Source organism: Xenopus laevis, chromosome 5S (genome assembly GCF_017654675.1).
Source record: "Xenopus laevis strain J_2021 chromosome 5S, Xenopus_laevis_v10.1, whole genome shotgun sequence".
In the NCBI taxonomy this organism is placed as follows: domain Eukaryota; kingdom Metazoa; phylum Chordata; class Amphibia; order Anura; family Pipidae; genus Xenopus; species Xenopus laevis.
Window position 1 is genome coordinate 57,937,113 of NC_054380.1, and position 13,752 is coordinate 57,950,864.

General features: G+C 40.4%; 1 protein-coding gene across 1 annotated transcript; it reads left to right on the forward strand.

The window, feature by feature from the left end:
- The first annotated feature begins 1,569 nt into the window (after window positions 1-1,569).
- LOC108717918 lies at window positions 1,570-12,605 on the forward strand. The gene is made up of 8 exons (XM_018265368.2): window positions 1,570-1,882; window positions 4,171-4,444; window positions 4,757-4,894; window positions 8,074-8,331; window positions 9,084-9,175; window positions 10,616-10,797; window positions 11,598-11,767; window positions 11,857-12,605. The coding sequence occupies exons 1-8, from the start codon at window positions 1,601-1,603 to the stop codon at window positions 12,036-12,038; spliced, it is 1,578 nt and encodes a 525-aa protein (XP_018120857.1). The 5' UTR covers window positions 1,570-1,600; the 3' UTR covers window positions 12,039-12,605.
- The last annotated feature ends 1,147 nt before the right edge of the window (window positions 12,606-13,752 follow it).

The following is a 13,752-nucleotide window of genomic DNA, read 5'->3' on the forward strand; positions in this document are numbered from 1 at the left end:
CCAGCCCACAACCCCACCCCTGCACGTTTGCACCGAGCAAATATCTATCTATAAGCAACACATGTGTAATGCAGAAGAAGGCTAGGTGCTAAGGATTTAGGGCTCTTACTCACTGGCGTTCTGACCTGCGCTCCCCTGCGTTCCGTTTTTTGGCGTTCAGCCGCAGGGGAGCGCAGGAATAGACGCATGTCATTATTTCAAATGGGGTTGTACTCACTCAGGCGCGTGTAGGCGCCGAACGCAGGTTGAGACGCAACATGCTGCATTTTTCCTGCGTTCGGCGCCTACACGCGCCTGAGTGAGTACAGCCCCATTTGAAATAATGACATGCGTCTATTCCTGCGCTCCCCTGCGGCTGAACGCCAAAAAACGGAACACAGGGGAGCGCAGGTCAGAACGCCAGTGAGTAAGAGCCCTAAATAGTCTGCTGTTAGTGTAATTACATATTATTTATATTAATAAGGATAGGGATATAATGTGTCCCATTTACCATTTATGGCCAGATTTTAAATAGTTTTTATAGTAATGCAATTGTGTTATAAGTCAGTTATTAAAGGGTCTTGTACTGTACAAAACTGTTCTTTTCCCACACTGGCTCCATCCCACACATCTCTCCAGGATTATTTCACAAAGCTTGACTAATTTAACTCACTTGTGCCACAGAAGCTACTAACATTATATTCAGGTATAAATTGTTCCACACTAGCTTGTTCATTTAGAACTTCAGTTCTTTTCACTCCATTAAGCCATTTACGATTCCTACAGTATTTTGTGTAATTAAAAATGACATTTACATGCCAGTTCATATTCAATCTGGTCCTGATAATATTTGAAAATCTATGAAACAACAGCCTGTGCTGCCCTGAAGCACTTAGGGAAACTGCAGCCGGACTGTGTAGAGGATCTGGTACAGCACTAGCGCCTTCCATTCACCCCTTCCTACCCAGCATCTGATATAAGAGAGCACATGCCCACCTGCCTGTTGCAGGACTTAACTTCCTCCCCCTTGGTTACTCTGCGCACTAGCAGCACAGCAAGATGCACAGCTCCCCTCCATCCCATCCAGTCAGAAGTGCAATAAGTATTTAAATATAAGTTTATTATTAAAAACATTTTTTTTTTCAATCAAGCAGATTACTGTTATATATATTGTATTGTCACAGCATTGCGGTTAATTGATCCTTGCTTGTTATTCTGTTATTATATCAAGGAGATTTCACATGCCCACTGCACACGACGCAGTGGCCAGCATTGGTTTATACATTTGTTTATAAATTTGTTATTGTAATTCAAAAGTTATTGGATTTGGCAAGGATGGGGTTACCTATGGTACCAATATAAATAAAGCTGAGGCCGACCTTCATCCATGCTCCTGTCTCAGTGTCATTTATTTACAATCATTCAGGGTTAAAGGGTATTGCAAGGGGTGGTTTCAAAGTGAAAGGAAGGTAGCAAAATACTTTAGCCTTCTCCGCAGTCTTGAAAATATTTGGGATTTGTGATGCACAAAACCCTGCACCCCTCCAGGTATGATGTATTGGAACAGTCCGACAGATTTTATACAGTGGACCAGCGCCGCCCTAGAGAGGAGTTAGGTAGAATGGAGAGTGAGGTCAGTGCAGAGCTTTACAAGATGTGGTTAGGCACCTATGCAGTCCCACAGGCGGGTCATTATTGGGACTATACTGATGACTCCTGGAATCCCAATGGGGAAATGTGCTCTGATGCTGCCCCCTGCCGTAGGCTCCTGGACATGAGCGATGAAGTCCTGCTAATGGTGCTGGAGTTGTTGGATCCTTTTTCCCTGCTTAAACTTGGAGGAGCCTGTAGAACATTGTATAGGATCAGCAACACGGACAGCCTGTGGGCCCAACATTGTAGGGTGGGTGTTCAGATGTTGATTACTGGCTCTGGTCTTGCATATAATACTGTGTTCCTTCAAACATCTATTGTTTCACAATGAGAACACAATTTGCCTCTGTGAGGGCCTGGCCTTACAAATGAGGGGTTTCCTATCTGCTTACTGCTCGCCTACCCCTCCACCACCTTTTTTGAGAATTGGGTTCACACTGATTTTTTCTTTCAGATCACACATTTTCAGACCTAAATTTGTCATGCCCAATTTTACATCCATTGGAATTTTCTCTGCCAAAGGAGAACATTCTTAATGTATCCTTAGCCTAAATGAGCATTCATGAGTATGTGCTAAAGCTACCAGAACATTAGGGACACTTCTAATATTTATTTCATCTGGCAATTTAGTATCCGCTACATAGCTAATTATCGCTAGTTTTATGCAAGACCCAAGTAGACTTGATTTACTTTTAAGTTGTTCTCCTTTGTGTTAACATTTAGTATAATGTAGAGTGATATTCTGAGAATTTGCAACTGATTTTAATTTTATTACTTGTGGGTATTTAACATTTCATTCAGCAGCTCTCCAGTTTGCAGGTTCAGCAATCTTGTTGCCAGGGTTCAAATTACCCTAGCAACCAGGCATTGATATGAATAAGAGACTGAAAGAGGAGAGGGCTGAATAGAAAGTGGAGTAATATTAAATAGCAATAATATGTGTAGCCTTATGAGAATTTATTTTTGAGTCAGTGACCCCCAATTTAAGAGCTGTTAAAAGTTAGATGGCCATTTGGAAAACTATAACCGATAAATAATAATTCATTACAAAAGTTGCTCAAAATTGGCCATTCTATAACATATTAAAAGTTAACTTAATAGTGAATAACCCTTTTAAAGCCAGTCATCGTTGAGTCATGCTGCATGGGGATTTAATGTAGGGTTGCCACCTTACCCCTTTAAAACCAAAAAACATATATAATACAATACCTGCATGGCTAATTAGCAATTTACTTAAATGCATGCTGCAGACTGAACTTATTTATGTGCACCCATGCATCTAAATGAACTGCTAATTAGCCATGCAGGCTGTGGATTTCATATGTGTTTGGTTTGAAAATACCAAGTGATCTAGTTCAGTGCATGTTCTTGTTTTATATGCAGCAGCTTTATCATTTGATGGTGCTTGTATCATGGAAGCTGCATGGTAAGTGATTCAGTATCAACATTTGCCGCTGCTATGTCAAATGGATTCCTGACTCTTGTTAAAGGAACAGTAACACCATAAAATTACTTTTTGAAAGGAATGACAGTATAATGTTATGTTGCCCTGCATTGGTAAAACTGGTGTATTTGCTTCAGAAACACAATAATTTATACAATCTACTGTGTAGCCATGGGGGCAATCATTCAAACACAGGATACACAGTAAATAGATGTTCTGAATAATCCCATTGTATACTATAGATCTTATAATATTTGATGCATATTGTGTGCCTTTTCTCCTTTTCAGTTTGGAATGCTGCCCCATTGCTACTACAGCTTGTTTACTATAGTTTTTCTGATGCAAATACACCAGAGTTACCAGTGTGGGGCAACCTGAAATATTATCATTCCTTTAAAATATATAAATTTTTTGGTGTTACTGTTCCTTGTCATTTTAAAACTTAATCGGTTTGTTGCCAGGAATATGAGCACAGCAATTAGGTTAAAGGGGTTTTTCACCTTTAAATTAACATTTAGTATGTATATATTGTGATTCTGTGACAATTTGTAGTACATTGTTTATTTATTAATTTAGCCTTCCAGATTGGAATTTAAGCAGCCATCTGGTTGCTAGGGTCCAAACTATCCTGGCATTAGGGCAGTGATATGAATGATCCTAATAGATGAATAGGCGAGGCCTGACTACAAAGAATCAGTAATAACAAAAGCATTGTTATCAGCAACTATAAAATTAAAGCCACACAGTGAGTATTTTTGGCTGCTGGGGTCAGAGACCCCACAGCTAAATAGAAACGTAAGGCTCGAAAGAATCCAAAAAAGAAGGCAAACAATGAAACTACAAAAATGAAGGCCTAATGAAGTTATTTAGATTTAAAAGTTAACTAAAGGTGAACTACCCTTTTAACAAAATTATGAGCGTAGTTGGTTGTATCTAAAATCCACTAGTTTCTCAGCTACTGCATAGAGGGTTGTACACTGGTACCTTCAAATTTTTTTTTTTAATTGGATTGGAGTTTTTCTTATCTGCTTGTTAATCATGATAGAATTGTAATCTGGCCCTTTCATCATTGTCTTCATTTATTTTATTTGTAGCTTGTCTTTGGCTCTGGTTTTAGAAATGGTTGCACTGACTACACCCCAAAGGAAGCATTTAAGCTGTTGTACATGTGGGGAAAGTTGTACAAGACCCTGCCTTGCAACAGACAATTGCAGGACTTGCTGTTTTCAGGGTTACCCCTAAAAAGATACTGGATACAGTGGCTCACTTTAGAAGAAATGGTTCCTCTTCCTCCTGTCCAGCTAACTGATCAGGCTATTGATGATATATGGGGGATTAATAAAGACCAACTGGATGAAAAACATAAAGGTCAGTGCCATGTATTATATCTTCTAGTTGCATTATTAATACTTTGGTTTGCGTGCATATACCAAGTGGAGGCGGAGCCTGCTGAAGCACTTTTGGGCTTATCTCTGCTCTGTGTAGCTGCATTCAGGCATTTGCGCCTGTCCGTGCAGCTACATGGATCAGTTTCTCTCCATCTGCCTACAAAATGCAGGCGTAGAGCAGCGGAGCCAACACTTGAGTTGGGCATAACATTTACATTTTGACTGATATGTAAACATTTGACCACTGTGAGCTTGTAATATTCCTCAGTCTGAGGTAACACTATCTTTATAGTTACAGATGAATCCTTAGAAGATGTAGACAACTGCCTGTATAGATATGACTGGAAGGAACTACATAATATGGCAATAAAGTACCATGGGGATTTTACAAAGGTTCAATCTCATGTTCTTCAAAAAATGAGCACGGAATGTAAGTCAATTGTATGCAATGTAAGAAAAGTTAAGCTGGCCTCACAGGCAGAATAATATAACTTTGACTAAATACCATTATTGCTCTGCAAATAAAAACTGGGCCTACTAGTGAGGGTCTTCTGCCAACCAGAACCTATTTAGTTCTACATTTTGTTTTCTTGGTGGTAATAATGCACCTACCAGTTTTAATAGTGCAGTTAGGTTAGAAAATATTGTTTCTAGGTCTTCAGTCCCTGTGTGGCTTTTTTATTTTTTTTCTGGCACAACTCCTGTACTATTCCTGTCTTAAAGTCATGTTTTCTAGCTTGACCCTCTGCATGTTTGTTTAACTAAATTAGCCCATTACATGCAGGCAAAATAGATTTTTACATTTGTGTTCCATTGAAATGGAATGGGGAAAATGGCAACAGTTGGTAAAAGGGTAGTTCAACTTTAAAGGCAAACAAAAAGTACTGTCACAGCTCATGGTTTTATACAGCTGTGAAGTTGAGTGCATTTTCAATATGCTGTGGCCACCATGTTTTCTGGCCTTCCCACAACTGGGCATATAGCCATGTGACGTATATTAAAACATTTCAATGACGCAAGAGCATACCAGGAATTGTAATATTTTATTTGCACATCCCCCTGTTCAGCCAGGGACCTTTGTATAGACAACAGATTTTTCTGTTGTAACCTTAAAGGACCAGTAACGTAAAAAATTTTTTTTTCTTTTTTCATTTTTGTATAGAACAGAAAAAAAACACCAAGACATATGTAACTTTAAAATCGCAAAGTCTTTATTAAAAAATAACTTAATAGCTTCTCTTCAAAGAACAGCGACAGGCGATGATCCATCGTGCAGTGCTCGATTTCTCCTCCCAGCCTTCAATAGGAGATAGCCAGGGAGGAGAAATCAAGCGCTGCATGATGGATCGTCGCCCTGTTGGCTTTTCTGAAGAGGAGCGCAAGCGGAGTTTCGGTAAGTTAATTTTTAATAAAGACTTTGCAATTTTAAAGTTACATATGGCTGTGTTTTTTTTTTTTTTGGTTTTTTTTGGGTTTTTTTTTTTCATTCTATACAAACCTTTAATATTATTGTAATAAAAGCACTCTGAAGTGATTACAGTAAGCTTAGAGATAATGCATCACTGCTATTGAGGTCCTGTTGTATGCTAGCTTTCCTTAATACTACTTAGTACAGTATAGAATTGCCTATTATATCTTAGTTGTTAGGGACCCAAAGGGTTAGTAGCCTGTATGGCTTTAAATCCCTACAGCAGGGGTATCCAAACCTATTGCAACGAGGGCCAGATTTGGTAAGGTGAAAATGTGAGGGGGCCAACCATTCAGCCTGACATCCATTCAGAGGTAGCTTGCGATCAGGATCATTCACTCCTGGAGATGGGACGCGTACACTGCGTTTGAGAAGTGGGAGTCTGGACTTGCTGCCTGTGTGCTGAAGGTCTTAGCAATAGGCACCTACTGGGACGTAGTGACCCGCCGCTCTAGCATACTTCTTTAGTTTACTGTACTTACACGTCGATTCGTCTATTGCACCTTCAGTCCTAAAGAAGTATGCAAGAGTAGCGTGTCCCTACGTGCCAGTATGTGTCAACTGCTTACAACTTCACAGTAACGTAACTGGGGGGGCCACGGTGCAGCTAGGCCCCCCTCCGTACGCGCTTTTCCTATTGGAAACAGTGGTGCACGAGCTGCCCTGCTCCCCCCGTAGTTCTGCCACTGAACCTTCAGCACACAGGCAGCAGTATAGACAAAGTGGCAGATAATTTCACTAATGTGCCCAAATATTACTGCTACGCGATTCCTGATTGTACTGTGCTGGGGGGCCACATTATTATTATTTTCATGACAGAGGCTGTGGGCAGGTGTACATTTGAAATGGGCTGCAATTGGCCCACAGGCCAGATTTGGACATGCCTGTCCCTTAGTTGCTGGGCAGAAGGGAATGTATCCAAGTAAGGTGACTTGCATATGTATGCTATTGGTTAGCAGGTAGGGTGACTTCCTGCCTCACTTTGATGCAGTGCTGAGGAAAGAGTGTTGCATGCTGTTAAATGCATTAGATAGTGGCAAGTGTAGCACCAGTACACTCTAGGAGTTTTAAGTCGGTTAGGGGAGAGCTAAAAAGAGCAGTTCTGAGGTCCAACATAGGCGTGGCAGTTTTGAATGTATCTCTCACAGGCCATATTGCCTGTAGTGTAGGGGTCCCAGTGGAGCGGGAATTTGGATAGAGTATTTCTCTGAGGTGATCAGAACAGTGCAGAGGTGAAGTGAGGTTCCTGTAAAGTCTGTAAACAGGGGAGTGTCGGCCTGTGTTACGCTCTGCATGTGATGTTGCCTGTACCACTTGCCTCTGAGAAACTGCTGTGAGTAAACCCTGTGCTTGTTCATTAAACCCTTTTTTTGTTTTGTTTGCAAGAACCTCTGGCACCCTCTCATTCTTTATAGCAGCAAGGGAGGTGTAGTTACACAACACCCTAACCTTCCTCTTTGCAAAGACCCACACTGGGTGAGGGAGTCCTGTGTAACCTATGTTCTGCTGGTACTAGTTCCTGAAAAGTAGGTGTAAAACTAGAGGAGGGGGGAGAGCTACATTAAAAAATAGGTAGGTGGTTGTAATGTATCTTATTAATTTAATTGGCAGCCAGTTTACCCTAACTTGGACGCCTGTCCATGTCGAGCTGTTCTTTGTTTTTTTTTCTTCCCTTTACATAAGTTTGTGTACGTTTAGCAATTTCCAAACAGGGCCTAAGACGATTCCCCGTCTCCTAGATGGTAAGTCGCATTGATGCATCCTGCTAATGTATCTTTATGGAAGGTACCATCAATGGGGTTATAAAGTCACCAGTTAACAAAAAACTTGAAAGTCTGGGGTAATGTTCCCTAGGCACTGATCCACCATTTTTCTTCCTCCCAGGTATCCCCAGAAAAACTTCTAGTTGTATTTCCTAGGTAAATTGCTAACAATAGTACTTGCCAGTGGAGTGAACAGACCGTCTTGCACCCACTAAATATCATGGAGTACATTTATCAGAGTGAATTAACGGAAAGAGGTGGTGTTTCGCTCTAGCGGACTGTGGTTATCACTAACTTCACTCTTTGATAAATATACCCCTAAGAATTAAACTTTGAGTTTGACTCTTTAAATTATTTGCTTAATGTTTCTCTCATCAGGTCATGAGGATCTGGAGTGGCTATATTGCCAGTTTATGCGCTATCGTTTCCAATGGCTCTTTTCTTATTGGCTCTTTGGCCTTTCCAAGTCCTGTGCCAGGCAGCTGCAGAGAATCTTTTTATGGTGGAAACGGTTTGACAAAAGAAAAGTGTCTTGTTGGGGTTCTTCAGCCTGTGATGTTGAGTACTTGGCTTCTCTTCATGCGATCACAGATGACTACTGGAATGGAAAGCTGGCATGTGGAGATGAGAATATAGGTGATACCCTGCTTCTTACATAAATCTTTATTTCTGGGAGTTGTAATTGGTCTAATGAAAACCATGCATATTCAGTGTGTTTACCTCTGGGCCAAACAGGATTGGCACCCAAGCCAATCCTTCACCCCCAAGCATCCCTACCCTCCCAGCATTGACTGTATGTTAATCACAAAACCCTAGCGCAGTTTTTCCCAACCAGTAGCTTGTGAGCATCATGTTGCTCGCCAACCCCCTGGATGTTGCTCCCAGTGGCATTCAAGCAGGTGGTTATTTTTGAATTCCATGCTTGAAGACCAGTTTTGGTTGTATAAAAACCATAACTGGAGCCAAACAGAGCCTTCCGTAGGCTGACAGTCCACATGGGGGCTACCAAATAGCAAATCACAGCCCTTGTTTGTCGCCCCAGAGACATTTTTGTGCTTGTGTTGCTCCCCAACTCTTACATCTGAATGTTGCTCACGGGTAAAAGATTGGAGATCCCTGCCCTAGAAACTGTTTACTCAAAACATCTTTCCCCTCCTGCTGATGCACCACTGCAGTTGCTCCTGACCACTGATATTATAGAAGGACTGGAACTAGGGGAACTGTGTGTCCATAACTGCACAGTAGACATTACCTAACCCTAGTTCCAGCCCTGCATATAGCATCTTAAAATTACACTCCGCACATGGCCACTTGTCTAGGTATGAGCCTCACCTTTTGCACATACAGTTAAAAGTCTTGTTAAAACATTCCTGATTTTTCTTCACAAGGTATTCAGACAGTAGAAAACTACTTTTCTATGTGCCGATCTCTACTGGCCTGGATCCTAGGCCGAAAGTGGGGAAGATTTAAACAGAAGAAGGTATGTTAAAGGGCCACTATAAATGTATTTTACTTTTTAAAACTTATCGAATTGAAAGATTACACGTTGTATGAAGTGGCACATTGTTTCAGTGTAGACACTTTGATCACCCCCTAAATGGTTAAGAGTAGAGAAGGTGAGCAGGGACCTTGATTCTGGGATGACAGTGAATGTGATCTACTTAGACTCTGCTAAAGCATTTGATACAGTGCCACACAGAAGGTTACTGGTTAAATGAAGGAATGTTAGCCTGGAACATAGTATTTGTACCTGGATAGAGAACTGGTTAAAAGAGAGACTACAAAGAGTGGTGGTAAATGGAACATTTTCTAATTGGACCAGTGTTGTTAGTGGAGTACCGCAGGGCTCTGTACTTGGTCCTTTGCTTTTCAACTTGTTTATTAATGACCCGGAGGTGGGTATTGAAAGTACTGTTTCTATCACTGCTGATCTAAATTGTGCAGAATTATAGGTTCCATGCAGGATGCTGCCACTTTGCAGAGTGATTTGAATAAATTGGAAAATTGGGCAGAAATCTGGAAAGTGAGGTTCAATGTTGATAGATGCAAGGTTTTGCACTTTGGCAAAAATATAAATACAAGTTATATACTAAATGGCAGTGTGCTGGGAGTTTCCTTAACTGAGAAGGATCTATGGGTTTTTGTGGATAACAAGTTGTCTAATTATGGACTGTCATTCTGCGGTCACTAAAACAAATCAATGTCTTGCATAAACGTGATTTGACGCGCTGTGCAAAACTGCAGGCGCCGCGTCAGATGCCACGGAAATAAGTAATGCTATTGTCGGATCGTGTTGCATTGTTGATGCGTCGCGGCATGACTGTCAGATGCATCGTCTGCATCAGACAGTCGTGTCGTATAAACGCTGCGAAACGATCCAAATTACTTACCTTATCTCCGATGTGACTCCTGCGTTTTTGCGCAGCGCGCCGGAATCACCCGAGGAGTTCTGCCCTTAATGTGGACATAGTCTTGTGGTTACATGGGTGTGGCTTAAAAACAGGAAGTGGTCAACACAGGCCAGAAAAATTCCTGCCCTCTGTACCACAGAAGTTGGGACAGCACTGATCTAGAATATGCAGTTTTTTTTCTCCAATTCCCCTGTGCTGCATGTGACGGGCCATATTCACATCATGCCCTGCTGCTCCCCTACCTTTCCTGCCCTGTCTCAACCTTTTTTTTTTTAATGTAATTTTTTTTTTGCGCAGGTGCTATTTCTAAAACCCATATTTGCTATGCAAAGCATCCATATGTAATGCTGCAAATTAGTAAATGCCACTTCTGGGTGTTATGAAAAGAAATTTGGGGAAGGAGCTAGAAAAGAGGAACCGGGTATCTGTCTTCGCAAAAATTATACTAGAAGTAGCATATTGAATTTTATTTTTTTTTTTTTCTTCTAAACATGTATACTTTGTTGCAGGTCTACCAAGACACGTTAGATGGTGTGCACAGAATGCTAAAGGCAGAAATGCAGGTTTCTGTTGTTAATCATGAGCAGTTCTGGGCAGCAGCTAAAGTCCAGATGATGAGAATATGCACCCTGGAAGAGACAGCTGGCAACTATGTTAACTGGAAATTGATTGACTCCTTGCCATGTTACAGGTACTTTATTAACACATAACTAAAGCATGAATGTTTTCTGCAGTGCTGTATAATGGGAATATACATTGAACATGCAGATTACTTAACAAAAACTGATACAAGATGTAAAAAGGCCCTTCCCAAATAATTTTATAATCTTCTCACTTTCTGACTAAGGGGAATATTTATTTTGTGTAAAACAAAATTACACCAAAAAAATGGTGTAAAAAGGTGAATTTATCAAGGTGTGTGGAATTTTACACCATGTGACTGCCAGATTTGACTTATTTTAAATTGCTTCCAGCAGAAGTCGCTCTAAGAAAAAATAGTTGCACATTTTTACACAGTGAAGCCTAGCGATGTGTGGTGTATTATCCTTCTATTTTTTTTTTTTTTCACAGTATAATAAATATGCCCCTTAGTGTGATGACTTAAGTGTTTTGAAGACCCAAAAGTAAGTTGCCCTATTATAAGAAAGACTTGTGCACTGCAGATCAACAGGCAAATGTTTGTCAGTCACTGGAGGCAGTACAGTGAGATGGGAAAGGCTGACTAATGAATTTGGCAGGTTTATGGTCCCATTGTATAGAGCTGTGTTGGTTTGATATTGCAATTGTACTTACTGTATTCTGTGCTAAATACTTCAGAAATGGCCATTTGATGTTTCTCAACCCTTTTAAGTGATACAGATCGAAAATGCACAAGTACACTGGTACTTTGTGTTGTAAATTATACTATCTATGAATGAAACTAACTTGGTTACCATTCAGGAACTGTCATAACATTCTGCAGCATCAAAAAATGTGAAATTCCTATCTTAGGCTATACATGACGTTTGGCGATTCCTTCTATCTGGAACATATTAAAGGATTTTTAACTAGAAAGCAACTTATAAGTAACTGGCTTCTTCAAGAAGAGAACTTTTGGGTTAGGAACCTTCTACCAGAAAGCTTGTTTTACCTACTGGAGTATGACACCAAGATCTATGAAGGTAACGGTTTTGCCAAGTTTTCCAATTTCTAAAAAGGCAAAATAAACTTGGGTTTAGTTGGTAACCGTTTTATTTTTTTTTTCCCCCAGAGAGACTTCATGGTGATACTATGGCTGCACACCTTACCAGGCTTATCTGGCTGTATCTGCATTCCGGCCATCAGCTATACATTGATGCAATGAAAGGATTTGTCTACGAATGTGCTTATGCCAGTTTTGCATCCCAAATCTATGAGACTGGAACTATAATCTCTTCCTTTTTATACTTTTAACAAGACTTTTTTTTTATAGACTTTTAAAACATTTTTTTACTTAAATTCATGCACTCTTCTGCAGTTTTTAGCTTTGCTCCTCGTGAGTTTCTTAAAGATGCACTACAGTAACTCTTTGGAGCATTGTGGACTGCTAACCATTATCCTAATATTTAGGGCATTTATTGTATCTGAAATTGATTCACAGAACATGTAACAGAGGTGATTCATTAGGATTAGTGTTCTTTTGATTTTTTTTAAAATGGCTCTCCACTTTTAGATTAGTTGCTAGGTGTTGTAGATTAGTTGGAAGGTTTCATCTTGAACATGGCCTTCCATATTACCTTAGTATTGAGTTCATGCAGCAGAAGCACTTCTCCAGGTTTTCTACCATTAAATCTGTTTGAGTAGAAATAACTTTTTTTTTTTTTTTTTTAATATCTACCTGTGAATCATCCAAAAGTGAATTTGTATTTTAGCAATATTTTATCTAGCTGTTCATGAACTGCTTTATTGCAGTAATATTTGAATGTGCTAAGCATGCTAACTTGTAAATGAGTTTAAGGCAATAAATGCCTGTTTCTGCAACTGATGTATTGATGGGTTTTTTTTGTTCTTCTACTGCAATAATTGGTGATTTGCCTGAAATTCAAACGGGTATAAGGGACCTTTCATGTGTTGCGCATTATGCCCTAAAGTTTGTAAACTTTGTAGCAACAGGGCACCATGACTGCCCTCCAGTGGAAACCGGCAGTGGACAAAATGGCCATCCACCTGATGCCACTCCTAAAATGAAAAAGCATGGAGCGGTTGCATAGACCTTGGAGATGATCAAGCACTTGCTCTTCAATGGCCTGCTTACAAAAGTTTTTCATTCTTTAATCAGGGGTGGTGACAGATGTTTTGTTTTAACACTGTTAGGCGCAAGGTAATTAGACTGGAATTGATTTAAATAGAACACTATGGCATCAGCGCCAGATTTCCTGGGCAGGCACCCCTAGGCCACGCTGTCCTAGCACCCCCGCATGCTCGCAAATGCCGGAGCACTGGGGAGCTGCGTGTCCTTTGTGCTTCTCAGAGCAGCTGGGCAGCATGCCACCCAGAACAATTTGCTGCCCTAGGCGAGGGCCTTTGTGGCCTCCCCACAAATATGGGCCTGTATGGCATATGAATTCTGGAATACCCATGGGACATGCAATGCTCCTTTGTCTGAAGTATGAGACTGGGTGTGACCATAATGTCTGAAGAAAGCTATTAAACTGATCGGTGTAGTAATTAGTCTATTGAATACTCACACTCACACTCTCACACTCTAAGCCTATTAAAGTAATTATTTATCTTTTTTTTTTTTTTTCTAAATTACACTGCAAATCTCTACCATGTAAAATATAAAATTCCTAACCCAACAAGTGCATCTTTAGCTTTAATATTGGGTGAGTAGGCAGCCATCTCAAGATGTTTTGGCTGGCTGTGGGCTTTTAGAAAGAACCAGCACTTTAGGGTGGAACTGCTTTCAGGCGGTTTCTCCTACTCGATGTAACTGAAGGTGTCTCCGTGGATGTATTCTTACTATTGAGTGCTATTCTTATATCTACTAGGGAACGGTTATCTGGTTACCTTCCCATTTTGGACAATGGGGGAAGCTCTCTAGTTTCAGCAGTCTGGTTGCTAGGGTCCATATTACCTTGGCAACCAAACGGATTTTAATCAGAGACTTGCATATAAACAGAAAAGG